The sequence below is a fragment of the Aythya ferina genome (genome assembly GCF_964211825.1).
Source record: "Aythya ferina genome assembly, chromosome: 3".
Lineage (NCBI taxonomy): Eukaryota > Metazoa > Chordata > Aves > Anseriformes > Anatidae > Aythya > Aythya ferina.
In genome coordinates, this window is record NC_140298.1 from 56,033,229 (window position 1) to 56,059,556 (window position 26,328).

Consider the following 26,328-nt stretch of genomic DNA (forward strand, 5'->3'; position numbering starts at 1 on the left):
GATAAGGAAAATACACCATGAAAACGCTTGCTAATATACACGTGCTAAATGCAAATCTCACCTTATCCATCCTTAATGGCCACAGCCTTGGGGGCCCGCAGGAGCTGCATTGCTCTGAGAGCAGCATGCAGCAATGGACAGCACTGGCTGTGATTCCTGTCCTGCCCTGCAGGAGACACCTTTACACCTCTGTGACAGTGCTTGGTGCCTTGAGATCCTGTGATCCAGTGCAGTTTCCCACTGCCGGGGTAGCTCCACTGGTGCAAGGCAGAAGGTAGATATGGCCCGACAGCTCACTGCTCACTACAATCCCCGCGGCCGTAAACCTGCGATATTTCTACTTAATAAATAAATAAATAAATAAATCCCAAAACTTTCCAAACTGAGCAGGGCCCAGCAACCCCCCCCCCCCCCCGGGGAGGAGGGGAGAGGCGAGGGGGGAGGAGAAGGGGGCAGGCGCCTTGTCCCGCCCGGCCCCCTCCGCTCCCCCCCGTCCCGGCCCCTCCGCCGCCGCCCCGCCGCCAGGCGTCTCCCGGGGGCCGGGACGAGCCCCGGAGCCTCCGCTGGAGCCGGAGCCGGAGCCGGAGCCGCCGCTGCGCTCCCCGGCCCGGTGCTGGGGCAGCGGGCGGCGCCCGCAGAGCCGGGCCATGAGGTGAGGGGCGGCCGGGCCGGGCCGGGCCAGGAGGGGCCGGGAGGGGCCGGGAGGGGCGGAGGGCCGGGGGCGAGCACCGGCCCCGGGCACCTGCACGGCCGCGGGGAGGCCATAACGCCACGGGAGCCCGCCGTCGGGTTGCGTGGTGTTGTGCTTTTTGCTGTTTTTTTGTTTTTTTTTTTAAAAAAAAACTCTTCTCCCCTTCGGCTGCCTCTGCCCCACGCCGGGTGTAGCGGGTGGGGGCAGCTCTCGGTGCCTCCCCCGGTGCGGGCTGCCCTGCGGCACGGAGCTGCCCGGGGGCTGGGGTCGGTACCGGGGGCAGCCGCGGGCTCAGCCCCTGCCCCCCGAGCTGCTGCCGGCTCGCCTCGGTCCCCATCCCTCGCTGCCGCCGGCCCCCGGAGGAGACCCGATTGCTTTCCGCAGGGGGGAGGAGGGATTTGCCGCACCGGACGGGTCGTTTGGTTGTTTTTTTGTTTCGTGTTTTTTTTTTTTTTTGAAGGGTCTAAGTTTGTTAATTTTTAACTTTCAGTTTTGTTTTGTTCTCGTTGCTCTGTGACAAGTCTGCGTCGCGCAACCAAATGACAGTTTGGGTTTGTGGTGGACAGGTGAGTGCAGGACAGCCAAAACGCTTCCCCAGGGGCTGCTTCCCGTGTTTGACCTGAGCATAACGTGCATGGATCTCCTTGCAAGAGGCTAACCACCTTTGTAGCAGACATTTTAATTATTTGATGAGAGCACAAAGTTGTATCTGTCTATAAAACGTGACCTTAAATATGATCTTCCACCTGCAGCTGATATCTTTAGATGTATGAAGGACAAAATCCAAGTTATGCTTTGGGTACATGATACACGTGTATATATTGTATATATACATGTCTATATGTATCACCTTGATGACCAGTGTCTTCAGTAATAAATACAAATACCACCTACATCCTCTTTCCGAAAAGTGCCAGGAGAGGATGTGCATGGTGTTACTGCCAAAAGATTAGCAAATCCAGCTCTGGCAGAATGAGGAAGGAAGAAGCTCCAAATCTGTAGAGCACTCAAGTCTCCCAGCGCTGCAGTCACAGAACTGCCATCAGCCTGTGGGACCTGAATCTCTGTTCTACCAGTGGCTGGCAGAAGATGTGTTTCCAGTCTCAGATGCCTAATCACGTGCGGCGACGCAAAGCGACAAGTGGTGCTGCAAGGATTTGGCAACTTCTCTTAATTTCTGTGTGCTGGAGCCCTTGGGAGAAGTGGCACTGTTTGACATTGTTGGCATGAAGTGGTATCGTGATACTCCCTAAAGGTTTTGGATCAGAGGCCAGTAGGGTTTCAAAGAAGAGGTCTTGCTTCCTCTTCCCTCAACACCTGCCCTGACCCTCAGGTGATTTCTCTGGGGGGCTGACCGCTGTCCAGGGGGCAGGTTGACTGCAGCACTAGGAGAGGGCACGCATCTCTTCTCCTCCCTCACGTTGGGCATGGCATACTTCTCCTGCAAGACACCAATATCTCATTTTCTTGCAGTGCCCACTGCGTTGTACTGACCCACGTGTGCAGCACCTTCGTTGTGCCCTGACCCTTCACTGGAGAGAAATACAAGTGTTGTCTTTGGGAATTCCCATTCACTGGTCCTTCCCATCCCAGCGAGGGCTTTGGAAAAGCTGTGCATCAAGCACCGCTCCACCCCCATGCATGCCCAGCTGTAGCACTGTAAAACCCAAAACGGGGCTGTGCCAGGCAGGTGGCTCTGCATGCAACATGAGCAATTCCTCTGGACAGAAGTACGGATACAGTGACAGGGTCAGTGACAAATTGTGTGATTATTATTTGATATTGCGTGCATTTGCTGCCGTGGTGCAGCTATGCATTTGGTATATTTTCCGCCATTAGTGTGCACTTACTTGTCCTGCATTGTAAGTCAAAGCAGTCAAAATCTCATTTGCAAACCTAATGGGAGCTCGTATAGATCCTGGAGCAGTAATAAACTGCGTAATAGGCCGACTGCCACAGGGTTCTCAATTTTTGCTTGGTGTCAGGGTGCATCTCTGACATTTGAACAGGACCTGGTCATTCAGAATTTATGGTAAATACTGATTATTTACGTAAGAGGTAGAATATGGGTTGAATGGGAATGAAAACAAGAAACAAGATCAGAAGAACTACTGGTTTCTGTGGCCCTACACGTCACAGTGAGAACAGCAGTGGGAGGTTTGGAGAGTTCTGTGCAGGAAAGCACATAAGCATAACAAGATAATTATTTCTTGAAGGCGGAAGGGGCTATTAAATAATATGCTTACACCTCCAAGTTTAACCAGGTTGAAGCCTCAGATTGGCTTCTTCAAGATAAATTAAAATTGCTCTGTTTTTAAAATATGAAGAGTTAAATTGCTTTGAGTGCATTGCTTCTAGGTAGACTTTCTGTTTTTTAACATAGACACTTGTTTAGCATTCAGTTTGCAGTAACATAAACCAGCAGGTCACAGATTGATGCTCCCTAACTAAAGGCAGCAACTTCTGTTTCCTCTCAGTTCAATAATCCGCTCTGCAGTGAGGATCTCCTTGTTGTGAGGATCTGTAAGCACACACATTTCTTCTTTCCCTGCCTGCCCCTTTGTCAGGATGGAGCAGCAAGGAAGCAGCACGAGATAATTCCCCCCTGACTGTCACGACACGCTTATTCTGCAGTGTGTTTCAGGGGCTGGGACCTGGGCCTCTGCCCCTTCTGCTCTTTCCCTCAAGCACTTAATTTCTTGGCTGATTATTAAAAACCAAGCCCATCAACCTCCACCCCTCCCACAAGTGAATACACGCGCTGCACTTGAGGCTGCCTGTGCTGGTGTTTTATATGTTTCATTTGCTTGAGCACTTGACGTTACACCTAACTTTATGGACATAAATAGTCCTCTTCACTAAGAGTAACCCTGCTCACAAGATGTTTGCAGAACCAGAGCGTATTTAAAGCATGCATTGCCAGCTAGTTCCCTACTGGCTCCACCGAGTTTTTATTTTAAGATGTTCCTGCTTTCTAAGATAAGCATGAATCAAATGAGACTGCTCCAAATGCCAAGGGAACAGCGGTCACACACCTACTTAAGCACATGCCACCATACAACTGACCACACCATTTAATTGTCACTTAACCCAGAAGAAACTGTTTGTTCTTTTTCCATGTGTGTGTGTGGAAACAGGTAGGAAATCTCTTCAGAACACTGCCAAGGATACTGCTATTTTATGAGAACTAGCAGGAAATGACAAGGCTTAGGACAGACAGAAGGTCGGTCTCCTTGAATTCTGCATGGGGAAAATCCTGAAAGTTGATCGTAAAATTTAACTCCACACACGTCCTGAGAATAATCAAATATTTTGCTTTTAGCTCTGTTTTGCTGCCGACGCTTCTCTTTCTTAAATGCGTTCTTCTCTGTTTGTATTTCACTCTGAAAGCATGTTTCGGGTCACAGATGTCTCTACATGAAGATGTAAAACAGACAGACCTTTCCACTTGTCCTTATCTGTGTGTGCCTGATATTTGCTCCTTTCTCTTGATTTTTCTGTCTGTACTATACAGATTGAGCACCCCTTGTAAAATGGCATGAGTTGCAGTGCTAAATCAGGATCAAGGATGGCTTGGTAAACTAATTCTGTCTTGGAGGACAGGGAAGATCTGCTTTTATCTTTCTCCTGCGCCTAGAACACTATTTTAAGGAGAAGCTGTTTCACAAACAACTTGCAACAGGGAAATCTGTACTTCCCAAATGACATTAACTATTTGTAATTCCAAAATGGAATTATGATACAATTATGATACAGATTGCTTTATAAGGCATTGATTTACAATTGTAATGATTTGGAAGGGGAACTTGATCACACTGATTACCACCCAGTGTTTTCTCCCACTCATAATATGAGATTTTCAAGGGACATCCCTGGACTCGCTGACACTGTGTGTTACCTTGCCTAAACCTGTTAAAAACTGCAATGGGAATAAAATGCAGAACTACAGAACATGCATTTCTAGTCCTTGTGGTGAGTTGTAAAAGTGTTTAAATTATCTTAAACAACCCAGCTCAGTCATGCTGAGTTGGTAATTCAACATCTGACTTATTTTTTGGTTTTCATCTTTTTTTTTTTTTTGCTATGGAGAGGCTCAATTTCAACTATAGAAAAAAGGTCTGGGGATTTGAGTTGATAACAAATCTTTGAAGATATTAAGCAAATATAAATGAAAACTCTAGTTCTTGTCTGTGTCAAGAGCCTTGATGAGTAGCTGTGAAGCGTGGGATCTGTGTGCATTTCATCTTGCTCATCTCAACTTTGGTGCTGCTATTAGAGTATAAAAGAAAGTGTAGGGAGCATCTCAGGCATATCACTGTGGTCTGCTGCTAGGAACAGCACCTGGTCCTGACTCTCCAATGATTAAGTGCTGGAGAAGATGACCTCCCAGCTCTGCCTGACCTACAGACCTACAGGGTCAGAGAGTAAGTGCTGACATTCATCTCAGCCCAACCGCTGGGACTCCATCCTCCATGTAATGTGGGTGAATTCCCCATCCCGGTCATTTTCTCCTCCTCCTGTAATTTGAGGGAGCTAGGAATGGGTCTGCCCTAGCAAGATGTTTCTTCATTGCCTGTTTTATGTGTATATCCTGGGGAGGAACAGGGAATTTGTCTCTTTTGTATGTTGAGATATGATGGGAGAATGTCCTTCTCTTGCAATACATCCGTCTTGTCTGGCTTGGTGGTATTCTTTTTGCCTTAGGTGGGGCACTGGGCTCCTGTTGGGAAACTTGTGCACATGAGTAAGGTAGCTTAGCTGGTGGCTAAGCTGGTCCAGACCCCTGTGTTGCACATAGAGCAATTCCATTATGTTGCACATAGGCAAGGAAATATCCCTGTAGTCCACTTGATGCCTAGACCAGACAAAGGCAATACACAGACAGCATTTCCTCCGAGTGTTGTGACATAGCCTTGTTCCTCTGCTCAGTCTCTTGATTCCAAGTCCCTGTTACTATGAACGGTGCTGAGGGACTGTTGAGGTATAAGCAAGGGTAACTTCTGCAAGAGTATCATTGATGTATTTCAGAGACAACTGCAGCAGCGTAAGTCCCACGTGCTTTTTTGGTCATCAACTGTCATGGATATTTTCTTCATATAGTCTAGCTGGAATGTTATTTCACTGCAGCCTTAGATGAACAGCATTTGTCTGTCCTGTCCTGTCCTGTCCTGTCCTGTCCTATCCTATCCTATCCTATCTTACACAAGTAGGTAACATTAGAACCAATACAGCTCTTTTAAAGATTAAAATGAAGAAAGTGCAGCAAGGCTGAGCAATAAGCAAGAGATTTATGAAGCATTACAATTCTGTTTTGCCGGTACCTTGAGGGATTGACACCCAAAGACATCAAGTATCTAAGTGCTATATTACCCTGCAATAATAAACAACTGAGGCACCAGTGAAGTCCACGTTAAAAACATTCTTGAGCTAGTTCAAATTTTGCCTTGTCCCCGTAGAGGTGGCTGTTCCTTCTGTGCCAGGTAGAATCACCTCCAGAGCCATCTCTGTTTGTGGTGTGCTGAGTCTGGGGGCAGAAAGTCAAGGTGGATGTGAAAGGAGGGGAAAGTGTGATGACAAACAAAGGTTTGGAAAGCGACAGTAGGCATGAAGCAAAGGAAAGTTAATGATATATAAGGAAGTATTAGCTGAAAGGAAGCAGTTACTAAAAACATAACTGAAGTTGGACTGAAGAATCAAAAGAGAAACTCTTAGATGGAAGAGCAGAACAAAAACAGATCTGCTTTTTTTCAATGTAAGAAGTTACACTTGAATTCAGTTTTCAGTTAGTCTGAGCAACCAGCTCAGCTTTCTGTCCGGAGAGGTCTCTGGCAGCCTTTTTTAATGTTCTAGAAAGTGACAAGCTCTACACATGCAGCCCAGGATGCTTTCTGGCCTTTGATTTTTCTCTTCCTTGTTAGTGGGAGTCATGGCTCACCTGCATCGTTGAGTAAATAGAATGCATTAAACCCTTCCCAATACTACTAATGTTTTAAAGCAGTCAAGTAAAGGAGCTAAGATCCATCATAACTCTTTTCTGCTTCAGCTCCTCTTAGGTATATCGTTGATCACTGATACTAATTAAATAGGTGACTCAATACCTCTCACAATGAAAGAGAGGCAGGTGATTTGCCTTTTGAAACACTACCTTTTTGTGTGCTCAGTGCTCATCCAAGAAAAGCCTTGGGTTTCTGGCCAGAATGAATCCAAATGGAGTAGAATAAAAGCACTCCTCCTCCTCCTCGTTCTTTCAGAACCCTTTCCGTGGAGGAGAAGTTTCACAACTAGTACACGATGTATCCAGGGTGAATGCATCACTTGCTTCTTGTAGACCTGGCAGCCAAAATGGTCCTTCCTTGTTCTGATGGTGCCAAGCACTGAAAAGGGATTGCTGTTCTCTCACAGCCCTCAGGGTAGGTGCTGATGACATTAAGAAAAACAGTGCCAGGTGAGGATTTCCATACTTGGTGGGGGTGGTTGTATCCCCAATGAAGGAGGGTGAAACTAAGAATTTCAGCAAAACATCACACAACCAATAGCACTGCTTCATCACAGTCAGTGAAACCAATATGTTTCTGTAAAATGTTTTAGTTTCAGTATCTGAGCACGTTCAGACAAAAATAAGCTTTACTGGAAATATTCTGACTGGTACATGACTCATTTGTTTTTACAAACCTAACGCTGCTTTCCTCACAAAACAAGTAAATAAGCAGGCAGAGCTAGCACAAGTTTACTCTAAAATCTGAAAATCTTGAAAGTTGGTGCCTCTCAAAAGTACTCTCTGCTTTCCCTTCTGTCAGCTCAACAGGGGTAGGAGGAGGGATGATGGTGAAAAGTTTTTTACTGCTATAATTTCATTCACAATGTCCTGTTTTGGAGACTTGTTGCGTAGGATTTTAACTTATGCTCAGAACAAAAGCTTGCAGAGGAATTTTCAGTATTTTGGAGGTTGCAGATGGATCTTAATGATATTCTTATCACTGTTCATGCCCAGCAAGGCTTCTGGGCCTTATTACTTCTCGCACAACAGCTGCCAGTGACGAGAATAATTTTCACGCTTGGAAATCATCTTTACTTGACCTGTGTGCATTTCCATGCTGTTCTTCTCTAAAATATTCTGAGCATGAGTGATAGAGAGAATCATCTCCCTTTTTAATTCATGAGCTTGCTCTACAGATTTTTCACTGCATCTGCTAAGATACGCGGAGCTTTTTGATTAAGAAAAATGTTGTATAGTTTTAATGCATTTATTGACTAAAATGAAGAGAGGCTGCCCTGGTCAAACATGGACAAAGAAGGATAAATAGGAGAGTAAAATGATTTCTCCCCCTTTATCTTATTCTATGAGAAATTAGAAGACTGTAACTGATTTTTCTCCTAAAGTTGAGCTTAAAGCTTTGGTGATTTGTCAGCACTAAAGCCTGAATCTCAGAACAGTGTAGTCTTTACATGCCTCAGCACCAATACGGGCAACTATTTACAGGCCTCTGTGAAAAACAAATTTTAGGTTCTGGACCCCTGACAAAGATGAAATCCTGAGTTACAGAGTGCATGCAAGTATGTAAGAAGTCATCAAAGTGACTTAGTTAAGAAGGGGTTTGGGGTCTTAGTTTTTATTAAAAGAAATCTGTCAAACTTTTACTAAGTTTTCCATAACATCTTTTATTACCATTTAAAATAGATTAAAATTGTAAGGAATTTTAGAATAAGACATTACAAAAATGACTATCGACTCCCTAAGCTAATTTAAAACAGTATAAAAATTAAGTCATTTTAAATATTTTGTACGCACATCAGTTGAACAGTTCACAAGATATTTGAAGACAATGCAGCATGTATTTTTTTAATTTATTTTTTTAATCTGTAAAAATATTAGGAGGGTATTTTTTTTTCTTATGAAATTCATTAATTCTTTGGGCTATATAAGTTTCTAAATTTTCTTTATTATCTGTAATTTGCACTGATTATTTTATTAATCAACTAATTTAATTTTTAAAGTTATAACCATGACTTTTTCTAAATTCCAGTCTGTTAGCAAAAGATGTTGTGGACCTATTTGGGTGCTACTCTTGCTGTTACAAGTCTAATAACATATTTTGGTTTCAGACTCTTAAATTGTAACAAATAGTCATTTTTCAATCTTTTAATTCAACAAGGGTGATCTTCAAAACTTGAATCTGTGGAGCTTGCAGGGCAACATCCAGCATTATCTTTGTGAAAAATGTGAACTCTGCCTTCAGCTTGTGCCTGCAGAGCACTGACATCGTAAAGATTCTCCGCATGAGAATCTGGTTTGCTTATCGTCAGTGAACAAATACCAGAAATCCTGTGGTGTAGGGTTTTTTGTTTGTTTGTTTGTTTTTGGTTTTGTTTGTTTGTTTGTTTTTTTAAAACATTTTAGTGGAGTTGAAGACTGGTACAACAAGAATAGTACACTTAAAACCATCTAAGTATTGGATAGTGGACACTCTTAGATAGCCATAAGTTCTTCCACCTGCAGACCTTTCATCCGATATGAACACCTCACAGAATATGTTCATAGAGATTTTATAAATTGCTAAAATGACCTTTTGGTAACTTGGGGTGCAGATGTCAAATGTCTGAGTGGATTTGGGTTTTCATTAACTCACTGAACCATGCTGAATGAATGTTTCAGATGTCAAAGTTGAAGAGGTCATGCAACTGAGTGAAGAAATAAGGACAAATGACCTCTTGGTGAACTTTCAATGAAAGGCTGGAGATCACAGGATTTATTTTTTCTAGATTATCATTACAAGCTTTTCTGCATCAGGGCAACTTTTAACCAAAGAAATGATGTATTCCTGTACTTAGCATTCCTCCACAGTGCACCAAATTTCATGTAACTAATTTAGTATTGATATAGGAGTTAATGGTCACTTATTTTTAAGTGTTTTCTTCATTCTGTGGAGCCAGTGGCTGAGAACTCATCCTTTACCAGCCTCTACAAGACTATTCAGCGTTGGCCTTGTTATTCTGATTTCCTAATTCCTCTTGCATACTCCAGCACTGAAAAAGAAGCTTGCTTAGGCAAGAGCCAGCCTCCTTTCATTTAAGTTTCAGTTTTGCCAGAGAAGACATGAGGACTACATTGCAGGATGAAATTACAAGGCTAAATTTTTAAACAAGCATTTAATGCCACTTTTCTTTTTTTGGCTTCTTATTTGAGTAACGTGTAAAGAGTGGCACAGGACCCAAGGGGGTTTGTGTACCATACAGTTACTAAGAAGGCTTCCAATCCAGACCTCTGAAAGGAAGAGGTCTAATTATAACTCTGTGCTACAAGCTGTCAGTCTGGGAAAACAAGAGGCTCAACAGATCAGTAGCTGACAGTGGGGACCAGCTTTTTCTCTTTCCTATACCTCTGATAGAGGTTATTATGCTAGATAGGAATGGTGATTCACTGTAGTGATTTTGTGCCCATATCTACATTTATTTAGCAGTAATCTGTGAGCAGCAACTTGCTGATTTTCAGGATCATCATCTGGTTTCTGAATGAAATGAAAAATGAAAGAAACAGATAAAGAACATTTGGGAACCTGTGCAGCTTTCATTAGTGAAGTACATATGCAATATTTGGAGGATTTGTTTTTTTTTAGCATTTAGGGTTGTGCAGTGCAGGCATTGCAAGCATACTATGAAAATAGAACCCCTAAAATGAACATACTCTTTATGAGGAAAAAATAAAAGAAAGAAATCACTCCTTGAGTATTAAGCCCTGATGATTTATTGTACTCCAGCTTTGTAAACTAGGTTTAATAATTGCACTTTGCATCTGTATCGTAGGATGCAATAGATGGCATTTTACATGAAGTATCTCACTCTTGCCATTCCACGCCTGCAGATTGGAGTGAAAGGAAGGAAGGTTTTTTTGCTGCAGAGGTTGCCGCTGGCAAATCCAGCAGCTGCTGCTAAAATCTTAGGTTTTGCAGGTTGCAACAAATAGTGTGAGGATATGACAGAGAGCTTTCAAGCAATTTTTATTTATTTATTTTAAGTTTGAGTCCCTAGATTGAAAACAGGGAATATAGCATTTGTAGTAGACGAGATGCTGTTAAGAAACAGTGGGGAATATTTGGGAACAGCATTAATTGTGGTTCAATACATAAGTTACATATAGGGATGTCCAGCTTTTACAAAGCAGCTAGAGACAAAACCTCCAGACCTGTAAGACTCGCTATTAAGACCGCATGCTGCATCTAAAATACCTGTATAAATACCAATATTCTGTACCTGAAGTCCTTTTTCAAATAAAAAGTTCCTTAGTTTTAGTAATTTCTGAATGAAATGAGTTTCACAGGATTGAAAATTAAAGCTGTTTTAAGAGTAAGAGCAAGATTCTGAAAGTGATATTTGACCAAATAATTTGTATATGAGTATTTACATAATTTAGTAGCGATGCTACATTGAAATACAGTGGTATAGGACACATCTGGATGATGTAGGTATGTGCAAAGTTTATGAATATCTGAAGCTGGGAGATTTTAAATTACCATAATCTAAGCAAGATGTGTAAGGTAAAATATTGGCTTGCAGATGATAAATCTATTTTAAAGCTTTCCTGAAATTTACTTCTGTTGCTGAAGTACTTACCAAATCCATTTACCTCCTTTCTGGTCACAGGTGTGATTATGGCTGTAAGTGGAAACGTGTGGGCCCGCTGACTCGTTGGCCTGCTGTAGGTTTCATTCATCATTTTTGGAAAGCTGGCAGCTTCTAATATGTTTTACTTGTAGTGAGCTTATGAAAGGAGATAGTGTTAAAGCCAAGACTTTCGTAAAACCTTTTTTAAGCTCCAGGAGGCTTGTTGACTTTTTGTGGCAGGCTGCATAAAGAGAATGCAGACAAGGAAGGGAAAATCTCTCTATCAATCTGCCCAACTGTCAGTGGCTTCCCTGGCCAAAAGTGGGTGCCTGTTCCTAAAGGGAAGATTGGAATTTGAGTCTAAAATGATGAGAATAGCTTAGCCAGTGTGTTGAGAAAGAATGTCTCACAGGAAAAGTGCTTTTTCACATGACTTCATACAAGTGGGTTTTGTGTTTGTTTTGTGCCAGCTCAGTCCTGAGTTTCAGCTAGTAGACCAGAATCCTCTCCACAGACTCATTGAAATGGAAATGTTTCTGCCCTCTGCTGTGGAATGCAAATTATTTTAGGAATGTTCCTGGGTCTTGAGGCTTTTTAAAACTCACACTTTTAAGATTATTTTTTTTTAGCTCTTTTTTTAACTGATTCTCAGAACAAAACAAGCATCCAGAAAGATGATTGGTGCCTAGGACTTGACCCAGCAAAACACAGAAGTGTAGGTTTGTCTTCACATGTACAAATAGTTCCCTGTAAGCCAGTGGTGGTAAGACATGGGAAATGCAGAAATGCTTTGCTGGATCACAGTCAAAGTGCTGAGTGCTTTGCAAAGCCAAACAACACAGCAGCCCTCAGAATGGAAGACTGGTCTGAGATACTATTTTGTGTCATTCCCTAGGATTTGGGCTACCTTTTTTACTATCTTTTTTAAAAAATACTATTTCATAGCGTTTCCTTGCACTGGAGATAGGCAAAGACCTATACTTGTTGCACTGTCTGCCATAGGTCTTTTGCTGACCAGAGTAGACCAACATCAAGTGGTACGATGTTAGGAAAATGATAATGAGAGACACTGGCGTACTTCAGAACAGAGAAACTTCCTAAGGAACAAGACGTGGGAATTTTTGGTCTTTGTGTTTCTAGGGTTAAGACACAGAATATAAAGTGATTTGCTTTAAATGAATATTGTGAGATATATTTTTTTAAAAGTTAAGGTAGACTTGAATAGGTTAGGTTTACATATGGACCATATTTGATAGTGCTACATGTCGAGATGATCATAAGCAGGTTAGAGTATTGATTGGTTGGTGCAAGGAATGGGAAGACAGGACTTTTTTTAGGTATTCTGTCCAAGTTTAACACTTAGTGTAAGTTGTTCGAAATAAGAACCAACTGATCCAAAAATTGTTGAAGTCAATTAGATGTCTCTTTGCCTGATCTCTTGAAGTCACTGGAAATTGACATTGCATTAGGTAGCTTGCATAGGGAGGCATTTAATCCTTAGAGATGCTATAAAGTATCCTTCAGCAGCAGGCCTAGTTTATATATTTGTACCTGTGTGTGTGCACGCATGCTTTAAAAGGATATTAAGAAGCTAAACAAAGTATTCTCAGTAAACGCATTAGAGAAACTGTATCCTTGAGCGCATTACTTATTCTTCACCATCTCCCTTGGGATTTTGCTCCTTATTCTTTTACCTCTGCTTAGTCCTTTGAAAAGGAGAAATGTTCCATATGTAACTCCTGACTTTACTTTTTACATTCACACATAAAACTTCCATATGAAGAACTTCTGCAATGTCCATGAGCCAGATTTCTAGAGACGGGACACAAGTGTTGATATGTTGCTATATCCAAGTTATTTTCTTAATCAGGAAAAGATGCAGAATCCCATATAATAAAGAAAAATATTATAATGGTAGAAGAGTTGTACTGTTTTCTAATTATAAAAATAATTCCATGATGTGAAAAAATTACATAAGTTTATGAAAGGGACTCCATATGTGGTAGATATGAAAAGACACAAAATTTTACTGTGGGATGTGTTTGGTGAGTTGTAATCATCATGTGCCAAATCCTGATTTTGGGTGCACATGTGGGACTAATACTAACTTCAGAAAGTCTGTGTAGGTTTCTCTGAATGGAGATTTTGGTCCTTTGTATTGTTTCCTCCCCTGTTAATACTTAAATCATTTCTGTATCACTGAGATTTTCCTTCCTGTTCATGAATTCAAGAGAATAACTATGTCAGCAGAAATGCCCAGCACGAGAGCTAGTGACAGCCAAAAAAGAACAAGTGGGCAGCACTAATGGGATTCTAATGCAGTGCAGTAGATGCGTTGTCACCAAAAGGTGTGCTTTCTTCTAATGGATACAACTCGAGGCATAAGGTATGCTGACAGTGAAGCCCTGGCAAACAGTTTCTGTCAGGGGGAAGAAAGAGTCCTTCCTGATTTAATCTTGGTGTAAGTAGGTTAAGTGTGGTTTTCCTGTCACGTCTTTGCTCGTGTATTTTAAAGACATCTGCAACCGCGTTACTTAGCTTAAATGGCTTGAAAGAAAATGCTTTTACTTGCATTTTACCTCTGCTCAGTTAAAATGTCATGAACAGTACTTGGACAGTTACAAGCCATCTATTTTTACGTGGGGCTGTTGTGAATCTATAAACAGGTTGTACAGCACAATTTTCGGAGTATCTGAAATATAGCAGTATCCCCTTCACATCTCTATGAAAAGGGTGGAGAGATGGCTTCACAGCATCAGGAAAAGTCTTCCAGGGACTGATGAACTAATGCATCTCTCTGACATGCAGCACAGCACTGAGGTGCATTTTTGAGCCATGTAATGTCAAATCATTAGGCAGTGCCTGCACTGGTAATTAGCATTGGTTTTTGAGGCAAACTATTGTGCCGAGAGCAATGTAAGGAGCTCTGTACTAACCTTTGAGGGCTCAGGGAGTGGGAGATGGGGGGGGGTATATTCTGTAGTAGGTGCTGACTAGTTCAGACCAGCCAGACTTCTGAGCACAGTGGATTCATAATTCAGAAAGTATCATACGGGTCTTTGTCTCCTCATGACATGAGTTTCTTCTGCAGACAGCATGTTCTCCTGCCATCTGCAGATGGCATCACGGTGCAGACATACGAGTAGCACCCACAGCATAAGCATGTTAAGATGAAAGCTTTTCCTGTTGCTGATACTTAGCTCTGTCCATGTCTGTGCCTGCTTTTCCTCCGACTTTCTGGACCACGATGCCAGGGAAGGCAGGTGTACATTTTCTGAGAGAGTCAGGTCCTAAGTAGAGCCCTAACACATGAGCCCATGTGACAGTGCTGTGGCATTGCATGCAGGACAGCTGTCTCGAACATCGAGCTCTAGGCTTATGCTGCAGATGTTGCAAAGGCTCCTCTCAGTCAGAGCAGTTTCCTGGCCTGCCTTGCAGTGGAGTTTGTCATCTCTAGCGAAGGCTTTCATTGAAAATTGCATTCAGAAGCCTTAACCAGGTGCCACCATCGTATTTTCCAGGCACAGAAGGACTAGAAAGGGGAACTTCTGTTCCCCCTTTTGCTGAGCTGAGCTGTCAATGCTCAACCACTGGTATGCAAGGTAGTTTTCTGTTGAGGGATTTTTTGAAACAGCAAAAATCCCATGATTTGCTGTAGCTGAGCAAACCAAGCTACCAGGGCAACTATGAGAAGTTCCCATGACAGCGTTCCCACATCACCCAATTGAGGAATTCAGAAAAATATTGTTACCAGTAGCTGGCTTCAAGGACAAGGTCTATGTGACTGCTAATCACAAGGGGGTTGTTTTCTTGCAGGTGGGGCTGTTTTCTTGTAGTTGTTTGTCTGAGTGCTTTTGACCAAAAATCTTGTGTGAAACACTGTCCGCCCCTGTTAAGTTCAGTATAAAAGTTAGGCTATTCGGGCAATAAAATGGAGCATGATCTGACTCTACTGGTGTCTGTCGTGCTTTCGGCCGTGCTTCCTGCAACAGTTTTCAAGGCCACTATAGGCAGCCCTCACATGTCTTATCTGTGAACAGTGCCAGAGACCCTGTGGGGGCTGGTTTCCCTTGCTGTCCATTTTCTTGTGGATCTCACCTTCCTTCTGGTGCAGCAGGGGCCCTGATCCCCACGCAGGGCTTCATGGACCATACCTGGGAACCGGCTGGCTGATTTAATTTCTCCTGCATCCTCTGTACCAGAACAAACAGGGGAACGGGTGCTCCTTCCCAGTGGGAAAACTGCCACAGTGTACACCCACCCCAAATCACACATGCTTGCAGAGTACCCACTGCAGTGACTTGCAAAATACGTTATGCATATTCTGTAAATTTTTGGCAATAGTAGAAAACCTAAGAAAAACAAAACCTGAAATCCTGCCTGGCTCATATACCAATGTACCAATATACAACATGTCCTTCTCCTCAGTAGGCAGAACCAAATGCACCTTCCATTCCTCTTACCAGTGCATAACCCATGTTTACCACCACAAGGCATTGAACTTTTCCTCATCCAATATGCCTTTAGTCTGTGCTTTGCTCTCTGTAAACATTGCTAACCATCTATCATACCATCAAGTCCTACTCATCTTAAATTCATAAGCTGATTTCCTGATACATGAAAGCCCTCAAGAACCTCAGAATGTTTTGCCTCAAATTAATTCTCGTGGCTGCAGTTTCCAGGTATGGGAAACATTCCCCTCTTTGTTCTTCCTCCTCTTCTGCCCATCCACTGATGAAAAAAGACAGTATTTAAGGGCAACCACAGTCAACTTTTGGTTGTGTGATCAGCATAGCAAGTTTGGCTGATATACCTGCAGCACTCATGTACAGGCCAATGTGGTGTACAAGGAGTAAAACCACAGAAGACTGGCCAACAGGAATGTCAAACTGAGGCCAGGGTGGCCAGAGGCCAACCACCCAAGTTTAGATTGACGAGTAGCCAACGTGGCCAGAAACCACCAGGCACTGTGCCTAGCTGGCACAGCAGAAGTGGCTGCCGTGGTTGTGCATGTGCCATTCTGCATGTGCTGCAGCCCCCTGGGACAAGGGGCAATACAGCGGGCAAGAGGTGCCCTCATGCACCAGAGGACTGGCCTTGAAGCAGGAGCAGGATTTTGGTGGCTGTTCTCTGTGGCTGGGACAGGAGCTTCTGGGTCTGTGTTGAGAGTAACTGCAGGGAAGGGCTGGCACAGCTTATGAAGGAGCTTTTAGTTCTGGTTACACTCCCTTGCCTCTGCAAATACACCTTGCTGTGCTTATCTTCACACCAGCAGAGATAACGTGACTGGCTGCTGGAAGAGGAGCAGGTGCACCCACTGCTCTACTGCCCTGCAAGTGGCTTGGGCTGCTGGGACTGGGATGCCCTCAGGAGGTGTTTGCTCTTGGTTTGCACTCTCTATGCCCTCCCCAAGTGCGGGACTTGGGCACTGTGGGGTTGCTGCTGTTAATGCTTGCTCACCAGAGCACCGTACACAGGAGAATAGAGGAAGTTGCTCAGGCTTTTGGAGCCTATGTAGAAACACACTTTGGTGATTTATGGTTATCTTCTTCATAGTGCCCTCATTGCCTGGGTTGAATCTTCCGCAGCAGTCTTGTACCTTTGGCCACATCCTATAAGTGTCACTAGAGTGACAAAGTCACTAGAGTATGGCTGGGTGGCAAGCATGTGAGGGGCAGGGAGAGGATGGATCGAGGCTGGACTTTTTCCTGGCAAGAGACTGTTGGCAGACCAGATGTGGGAGGATAAAGGTAAACTGCTGACTTACACTGTATGGAAGGGGATAGCTTCTTGTTTTGTGATGGTTTGCCAGGCAATTGCCCTGCAAAAGGAATGCCAGCAAAATTAAATCATTTTGCCTCATAATTCAGTGGGGGACTGAAATCTTTATTAGTTGATGGCACTGCTTTGATAGTGATAATGTAGTCTGCTGTGTTTGGGGATGAGAAAGGTTGGCATGTGTATGGTCACATGTGGGTGCCATTAAAGGCCACTGTTCCTTCTGCAAGACCTAAATTGATGGAAATTAATACCACAGACAAGGGCCTCACTCAGAGTGGAGTCCAACTGCAGAGTAGTTTTGTTTTGTTTTGTTTTGTTTTTCAGAATTAAAGTATTTTCTGGTTGGTGGAAATCGGGAATAGAAACCCTGCTCACAGCATTACTGTTTTCATCTGGGAAGGAGGACTTGTTCACGTCCTTTGAGCATCTAGGCCTCTTTACTGCTTCTCTCTCATGTCTGCACACAGTCCTAGTCTGAGACGAAAGCAAGTCTGTACCAAGCTCTGTATTCACTGGAGACAGCTGTTTTGGCAGAAGACAGAGGTTACAGAAGAGAAGTTGATGTGCAGGCACTTCTGTTTCATGCCCTGTCCTCAGTCTGCTTGATCTCAGAAATGGTGCACTAGCAGCCTGGCTGTTCTCAACCTGGCATCATGTAAAATGAGAAACAGCAATACTGTAGGACTTGATTCATTTGCTTAAACATAAGCATCCAGTGAGTGCTGTCTGAGCTGCCCTGGGCAATCCTGCCTGGCTTCGAGCTCCTGGCCCAGAAGGACTCATTTTCCTGCGTAACCAGTATGATATCTATCAGCCTCGTGTGGATGCTTCAGGTATCCTAGCACATCTCAAAGGGCACTGGATGCTTGTGTGCGAGCAACTGAAGCATCTTTCCTTGTAGTGTCTTCCCTGCTGAAGGTCTCTGATGATCTGCTCCCCATCAGTTTTATCCCCTTGATGTTAGGGAATGTATGCTGCCCAAAGGTGGGAGGAATCTTTTTGGTTTTGTGTTGAAAAATCTGAATTTTCAAGAATAAAGACTGCAATATACCCATCAACTACCCTTCACACCCACCCCTTTAAAATGCAAAATATGTACTTGTCATCTATTTGGTGAAGGCAGCATAGGCTTGAAAGACATGTTTAAGCATGTGGGAAGCGAAGACTAGGCAGCTGTTCATATTTCAAAGTCAGAACTCTTCCAAATTCTAGTGTAGAGCATCTATAAAATGTATTTTCTTTACGTATCACCCTTTATGCTACGATTGACAATTTAAATCCATGGTGGGTTATGTTGTGGTGAGAGACATGGTAAAACAGCAAGTCTGATTTACTAGCTTTGTGTGTCATGGTTTGGGGTTGGGTCTGTGAACACTCACAGATGAGAATATGTATGTTCACCTGTTGCTAATTTGATAATGTCATCATCCAGCAGATAGCTGGATCACAGCTTCTTTCTTGGCGTATTCTCATCAGCAGACCTCTGACTCCTCTCTACTTCATCATCACGCTCTGTCTTCTTCCTATCTCACCACTTCTGTACTCCCCTGGCATCCATTTCCTCCTTACTTCCTCATTCTTCCTTGCTGTCCGTTTTTCCTGCCATCTCTATTGACTTCTTCCAGGCGCCTCTTCCCTCAGTTCTCCCAACTAGTTTCAATTCATTTGGAAGTATCTGACTAAAAATCGTGGTAGTTTTGGCCAATTCCAGTCAGCAACAAAATACCCTTGTCTTCACCAGGGCCAAGTTTTCACCCTAAATCATGTGCACACACCTTAAGTCCCTGCCTGAAATTTTCAACACTTGTGCAGGGCAAGGCAAAAAGGTATATGCTGATGAAATTTTTACTGTTACTTGTGAAAGTACTATTATTATTACTTATTATTACTTGCTTTATTATTTCTGTTGCTCCAAGCAGTCTCATCCATGCATTGAGATCCCACAGTGTTTGAGACTGCAGACAGCTACAGAAAAGCACTCTGCTCTTACGGTAAACTCTGCCTATAGTAAAATTTCAGGCAAAAAAAAACAGTGGATGAATGAGAAGGGAACCCAATGAACAGAGTTCAGCAGGAAGCTGGAAGTCTACAGAAGTCTTTCAAGAGTGCAAACAAAATGCCTTATCCTATGTGTAGTTAATGCTTTCTTTGACTTTGCTGCTGTGAGGACTCTTAAGATGAATACCAGAAATAGCAGGCTTAAACATAAGATGGCATGCAGTGGGGTAAAATATGCAGCAACTGAAAATTCTGTTTTTATAATAAATATCAATGAGGAAGTGGGATGTAGTGAATTGTGCTGACTTAATTACTTTGCATTACTTTAATGTCGTCAATTCACATTGTGAAATGGACTCATTTGTTCTCGAGTTAATAGATGGATTTACCCTTTTCCTCCTCTAATTTTAATTATTCCTTGCTAGATTTCCCTGGATATGTTCTCCACATTTCCTAAAGAACCAAAAAACTATGGATATGATAACTAGCATGAGATTTGAATATGAATGGCACTAGTTCATAAAACTGATCTTTCTTTTTCATTTATTTTACATAGGTTTCCTTTGCCTGATCTGTAAACATGTCCACAGACCTGCTATGTAAGTACATTTCTCTCATCCCGCAGTAATTTTTTTGTACCATATGTTTATATCAAATTCCCAGATGTGCTCATGGTTGATGTCTTTTATCTTAAGTATGAAGTCTGCTTTTACATATGCGTTTGTTCTGAGACATCTGTGGAACAGTATTGCCATCATAATCAATGGGATTATTCTTGGAGTAAGGCATGACTTAATGTGAGTAAAATTGTAAAAATCTGTCCCCTGTATAAGAACAGACTGATTCATTGAGGCTTTAAAAATCACAATTCTATTTTAAATGTTTTATCTATCATTGGCACAAATGCCATCTGGGATTACTACCAAGTGATATGCTTGGGAAGTTTTAATCGCTTTGTGAATTTAACTCGTGTTTCCAGGGCATCATTTTCCATGTCACATCCAAATCTCACTCACATCACTGTTACCCATTTTTCTTCTTCAACAGTAAATAATATGCAGGCATCATAACTACTGCAAAAAAGCTATTTCTTGGGTCTCCTTGATACTTGCACTCTCACTACAGCTTATCTGCAGCATTAAACGTGTTTTCTATGCTTATTGCTCTATCTAAATACGTTCTTTTGGAGTCTCTCCAGTGCTCAGCTGCCGTTTTTTAAACATTGCCTCCAAGTGTTGCCCAACTGCATGCTGTACAGTATAAGAGAAGGGGGATTTTGGGAAACCATTTTATCAGTCTTCAATCCTTCCTAAGAAGGAACAAGGAAAATTATATATTTTTTGGTCAATATCTTCAATCAATTGTAATCAATTAATAAATATAAAAGCATCAGCAGCTGACTGGCAGATAGCACCTGTTTGCGGAGGCAATATATATAGTTCAAGATCAAGTTATTTGAGAAAGTGAATTTTTCAACCTTTGTTTGCCAGCTGGCAATTCTGGATTGTACTTAGGTTCTGTTAGATACAGAGAGCTCTAAAAAAGATGGATAAGGAAAGTAATATGCCTGACTGTATTATATACAACAGGCAAACAGCAGGAGTGTAATGTTAAAGACAGGAGAGAGGGTAGGGTAGGGTAGGGTAGGGTAGGGTAGGGTAGGGTAGGGTAGGGTAGGGTAGGGTAGGGTAGGGTAGGGTAGGGTAGGGTAGGGTAGGGTAGGGTAGGGTAGGGTAGGGGGACTTGTGCAGTAGTCCTGGTCAGATTTGCTTAAGACTCTTCAACTCTGCTTGGTTGTATAAGCTAGTTCATCCATTTCAGCTAACTTACGCTCTAGCAATTTCTTTTTTTTCCTCTTCAGCTCAGTGTCGGCACCACTCTCCTGCTTTCCTTAATGATCAGTGGTTTGAGATCACTGGAGAAGTGAAAGCCTGGGGGAGCTGATCTTGTCCACAGTATAAAAACATTGGTTATGGAGAAGAAGGTGGAAGCACTCTCTCCACGAGAATGCACCATGGTGGTACAAGAGGCAGCAGCCACGAGTTGCTTCAGGGAATATATATATTGCCTCTGGATATAAGAAAAAAATTCTTAGCCATGGGGTCAATTAAACATTAGAATAGCCCAGGGAAATAGTTGAATTTCCCATGCTGGAAATATTCACGATGTGGCTTGACCAGGCCCTGGGTTGTTCTAATCTAAGTCCCTTGCTTTCCATAGGAGCAAGGGCCAGTTGACACTCGGTCATGCTATTAGGACAGACACTTGTGTCACTCAAAGGTGTGTGAATAGCAGTGCTCAGGGGACTTTCCAGGTTCCAGCTGGTGGAAAAACATACACATGTGGGGTTTGTGGCAGCCAGGTAGTGCCTTGGAAAAATGTCAATACAGAGAAGAATGCTAAAGAGAAACATAGGACATATGTACAGATGTGAATTGACTCTAGATTTTTATGCCTGCTTTTTTTTACATAGATAGCACAGAGTCAGGTCATGAGCTTAGTAATTATGGTAAGATGCAACACCAAGGTGTATTTTGGGGATAATGTCTGCCAGGCTCTGCTCCACGTAAGGAATTTGGATGTAACCAACCTGTTTGTGGCAGAAAGAGAAGGCAGAGGGAGGTGTTTAGACATGTGGACCATGTGCCAGGTGGTCTCGGCACCAGGAAGCAGTCTCTGCTGGTAGCAGTAGGCATGTAGCCTTAACAATTGGTCCCTAAGCTTAACCACAGTCTGTCACCAATACGTGGTTCAATACAAGGTCAAATTCTAGGACTAGAAATCTTGTTCCAGATCACATTAATGAAGACTACGTGTATAAATAAAAATACAAAACCTAACAAAATATAAAACCAGAACAACCCCCCTTAGATTCCTAGAGAAAAAAATACTGCAGGTGGGGGCAAATTACACATGGAAAATGTCAAGGCTACACAATGCAAGGGCTGCCAGGCCTGAAATTCCAGTAGCTATCTCTTCAAGCCCATGGAAATAATCCAGAAAAGCCAGCATCCCAATGAAGTTTCATCACGACAAATTGGAGATAGTGAATGTTTCTTCATTTCAGATGGAGAAGCTGGGGGCAAAAAGGAGAGGGGAGTTTATAAAATGTCTGGCAGCTATTGAGGCTCGACCAGTCAGGGAAGTAGCGGACTTCCCTTGGAGCTTGTTTTTCTTTTTATCCTTGGATGAACTAGCGTGCAGTACATTATGCTGCCTGAATGTAGGGGTTTGTCACGGTTGGCGCTGGGGCTGTCCCGGGAGTGTAGGAAGGCGATGAGTGTGAATGGAGCATGCGGTGGTCGCTGGGGCTCCAGCCCTGTCTTCAGGAAACCTGTCGCTGCTTCTCTGAGAGCCATGCAGGAAAGGAGGTGGGTCTTTGATCCCTTTGTTGTTGCTGCTCCCTGGGAATTTGCTGAAATCAATGCCCTGTTTTCCTGGAGAAATGAATGGCTATGCCTAACTAGCTTTGTGAAGCTCTGGGGAATTCACTGCCTCTGTTTATTGACAGCTGAAAAGGAGCACATGGTGCTGAATGGGTCCTCTTGTGAAAACAAAACAGAGCAGAGCTAGACTTAGTTGAACGCAGGGGCATTGGGAAAACTGTGCTGAAGGAAGATGGCATGTTTCCTGCCACCTTCTACTAGAATAGTGTGACTTTCTACTAAAAATGCAATTTAAATTAAGGTAAGGGCTGTTTTGAATTCCTACGCGTAGTATGATTATGAAATGTTTGCATTTGTATTCTTGAGTGCAAAAACAGTGTTTGCATTGTGTTGTGTCATGGGAAACACCTTAGTGACTCTTGTGCTGTTTTTAGCCTTTGTGTTATGTTCACTTATTCTTTAATTAACAGTGGTTAATGAATATGAAAAGTAATAGGAAATAACTTGGTATTTGAGTCTTGCAGTCGGGTCCTTAACATCAGTCTTTTATGTAGGCTATTATATACAGAGCTTTATGTCTCTGAGAATCAACTGGATTGCATCAGATGATTTCTTGACCAGTACAAATCACTGTGTTAACACTTATGCACACAGCAGCTGAGTAACCAGTGGCCCTGTCTGGCAGAAAATCTGGGAACCTAAAATCCCTTGAAATGTAAGTGCGTATTTCCAAACCTCTGTTTCTGTGCGTCGACTGGAAGGCAAGAGATGGATTTACCTTTATGTTTGCTGATTTTAGGGATATGGGTTTTTCATAAAGACAACAAAGAATAGCAAGAGGAGGATGGTAATGAAGAAGCAGTATTTGCTTCATGCAAGTCCAGAACAGTTTATCAGACCAAAGGAATTTGGTGTGTAATTCATATGTAAATTTTCTACTGAAAACAAGAGAACAGATCACCAGAGTTTCTATATTAGTTTCTGCAGTGACTGAAGAAGAAAGTTTCTGAGCTCATGTAGCTACAACATTCAGGTGTGGACAAGTTCTGACTGCAGGAATAAAGTTAAGAAATGTCATCTCTTCATTTGTGGGTAAGCTCCGGGTGGAGTACTATCACGCAGCCTTGTTCTTGCAGGGCAGCAGGAATTGCTGTTTTTGTGTTGTAAACCTGATTCAAAGCATCTCTGTGTGTGCTGTTATATGAAAACTTTTGGGTAATCCCATAATTTCAGTGGGAGTGCTTGGAAAGTTTCATGTTTTATTGCAGTTGCTTGTGTTGCTCAGTATGGCATTTTTCCCTGAAGTGACTTTAAGCTACTAATCTTACTATTTTTGTCTCATTTTGCTCTTCTCTGCAGCAGATAACTTATCTGTTTTCCTTGGAAGCATCGAGGCTGCATATACAAACATGCTTTCTTTAGAATCCTTTTGCTGATCCTGAAAAGGAAAACATGTAGTTTAACTGTAAGCCATCAGCATTTTTGCATGTGGGTTCTGCTTTTAAACTTCCAAGATTTTCAGAGGAAAAAGCAAAAAAGCAAATTCATTTACGATTTTGAAAAAGATATAAAAAATATTGATGTGAAGCAGCCTGATATTTATATGATATTTATATCTGTGAGCTGCCTAATAACAATTATTGTTATACAAATGTTTCTTTTTTTTTTTTTTGGACCGCATATAAGTGTATTCATAGTTGGAAGGCATTGGAAGGCACTAAAATTTAGAGCTAAAACTAATTTAAAGCTTAACATTTAAATTAGAAAGCAGATACATTTGTTGGTTGGTTTAATAACATAATCTAGATATGTTACAAAAATATTGGCCAGTGAGAGTTTTGGTTTCTGGGTAGTTGTAATGGTGTAAATAAAAAAGAAGCACGGTCTTGGAAAGCTTAGTTGATCACAGCTTTTTTTCGTGAGTATAAGGGAAAGAAAGTACATTCACATATGACACAGAAGTTAGCATTTGTGTTTGGTTAATTGGGTGATAAGGCAGGGAAGAACCACTTATGCCTAACATAATTGACTGGAAAGCGTTTAGCCAGATGTGTGAAGGAAACTGCATGAGGATGTTTTGGCAAGACAGTTGTATCTTCTAACTTCAGGGATCTTTGTGAAATATTAATATTGCTGTGATCTATTGGCAACGTTGAAGTACAAGGCATATAAAATAATTTATGTCCAACCAATAGAATAAGGTATACTGAATACATTGTGGAGTATGTGACCATATACAGCTCCAAGTACATATGGATGTTAAATGTTCGCGTTATATGAATACATATCTGAGGAATGGAGCATTTCCCCCGAGATAATGCCTTTAACACCTGTTGATCTTATTCTTTGAGTTAGCAAAATACAAAAATGAATTGTTTGCAATTTTGCTTTGCAAGATTGCTTCTTAGATTCCAGTAATAGACACTGTTGTTTTTATATATATATATATTTATTTTTAGAAATAGTTTAAAGAAAATAGAAATTAATCAGAAACAATTGTAGATAGAGTGCTCGGATTTTATTTGGTCACAAACTAAGACGACTGTCAACAGGAGGATAAGTAGGGCTTTATGGAGATACATTGCAATCTGAGTTTAGAGTGCTTCATCTGCAGAAAAAAATCTGTAATCATTTCTAAACTCACAAATTTTTGCAACTTTTAAATGTAATTCTCCAATAATACTCTAATTGTGTGCTCTGTAATTCTGTATTTCAGAGAAATAGATTCAAGGTTGTCCTTATGCCTGAGGAGAAGAATTATTGTAAGGAAAATATATTATACTGCTGCCCAGTCTATTTGATGCTATTTTTAAAAACCTTTTCCTAATCAGTCTATTAAAGAAGCTCAGATGGATATAATTTCTTTACTACAGTATCACTTGAGGTATTAGATAATTATCCTTTGGTTCTTATTGAAAATCTTCAGGGTAGAACAAAATAAGTTTATGTTAGATCTCAGGAAAAGATAACAAGTAAACGGAAACACAGATACGACAGTTGTATGTGTGGATGTTCTTTTCACAGCAATAGAGTCTTGTGTTTATTCAGAGGCAGAGCTTCCCAATGTCTATACTTCTTAAAGAAATCACATCATGCCTTAGAAGAGGAAAATAATGGGACCATAAAAGCTAGGTTTGAGGGTCTCCTACTGACTTAATTCCCCAAAAATGGGGATTGAAGCATCCTCTGTGTTCTGGAAATCAGAAAATAAAGGCGCTTCATGCCATAACAGAAATTGTTTGCTATGTCCTGTTATTCAGGTGATGCAGAGTAAGGGTTAAAGATGTTCTGCTAAGCAGTTAGTGACCCTTCATTTATAGTAACAAATCTTTTAAAAAGGTACCTATATTTCAGTATTCTAAATGTTTTTCAGGATTCATGAGCTCAAAACAGAATTTGTTCTTTTGGATGAATTAGAAACCTCCCAAAGGAGGTTTGGAATGAGAAAATTAACTGGTTCCACAGTTTTATCCACACTGTTTCTCTTAAATGTGGTGCAGGTAGTGAGTATTATTTCAGGTTTGGCCCTCCAAGGTCTCAATGCCACAACTTGTCCTAAGTATCCATGTATTCACTTCTCCACATCAACTTCCTTTATTCCTAATGTGGCTAGTCACACAGCAGTAGAGCTAAGCATATGGCCTTCTGCCTGCAGAACTGGGTCCCATGGTCTTAAGACTGATTTTATTCCCACTAGCTGTGCCTTGCTTCATTTAGTTAAAACTGTCCTTAAAGACTCCAGGTGCTCCAGCTGCAGGATGAGTAGAGCTTCTTTGTCATGCAACTCTTCATAGAATCATTAAGGTTGGAAAAGACCTCCAAGATCAGCTGGTCCAACCATCCCCTACCACCAATGTCACCCACTAAACCATG

At 42.0% G+C, this 26,328-nt stretch overlaps 1 protein-coding gene across 6 annotated transcripts in view; it reads left to right on the top strand.

The window, feature by feature from the left end:
- Nucleotides 1-512: 512 nt before the first annotated feature.
- The window catches only part of PLAGL1 (PLAG1 like zinc finger 1), a 48,827-nt gene continuing 23,011 nt past the window's right edge, over nucleotides 513-26,328 (top strand). Inside the window, exons 1-5 of one of the 6 annotated variants that reach the window (XM_084512752.1) lie at nucleotides 522-652; nucleotides 1,182-1,257; nucleotides 3,169-3,214; nucleotides 3,829-3,914; nucleotides 19,626-19,668. In XM_084512752.1, coding sequence (XP_084368878.1) covers nucleotides 19,650-19,668 — 19 coding nt within the window. In that variant the 5' untranslated portion in view covers nucleotides 522-652; nucleotides 1,182-1,257; nucleotides 3,169-3,214; nucleotides 3,829-3,914; nucleotides 19,626-19,649. Of the gene's footprint in view, nucleotides 653-1,181; nucleotides 1,258-3,168; nucleotides 3,215-3,828; nucleotides 3,915-19,625; nucleotides 19,669-26,328 lie in introns of all 6 variants that reach the window. The other 5 variants (XM_084512755.1, XM_084512756.1, XM_084512754.1 and 2 more) reach the window with 5 other exon arrangements.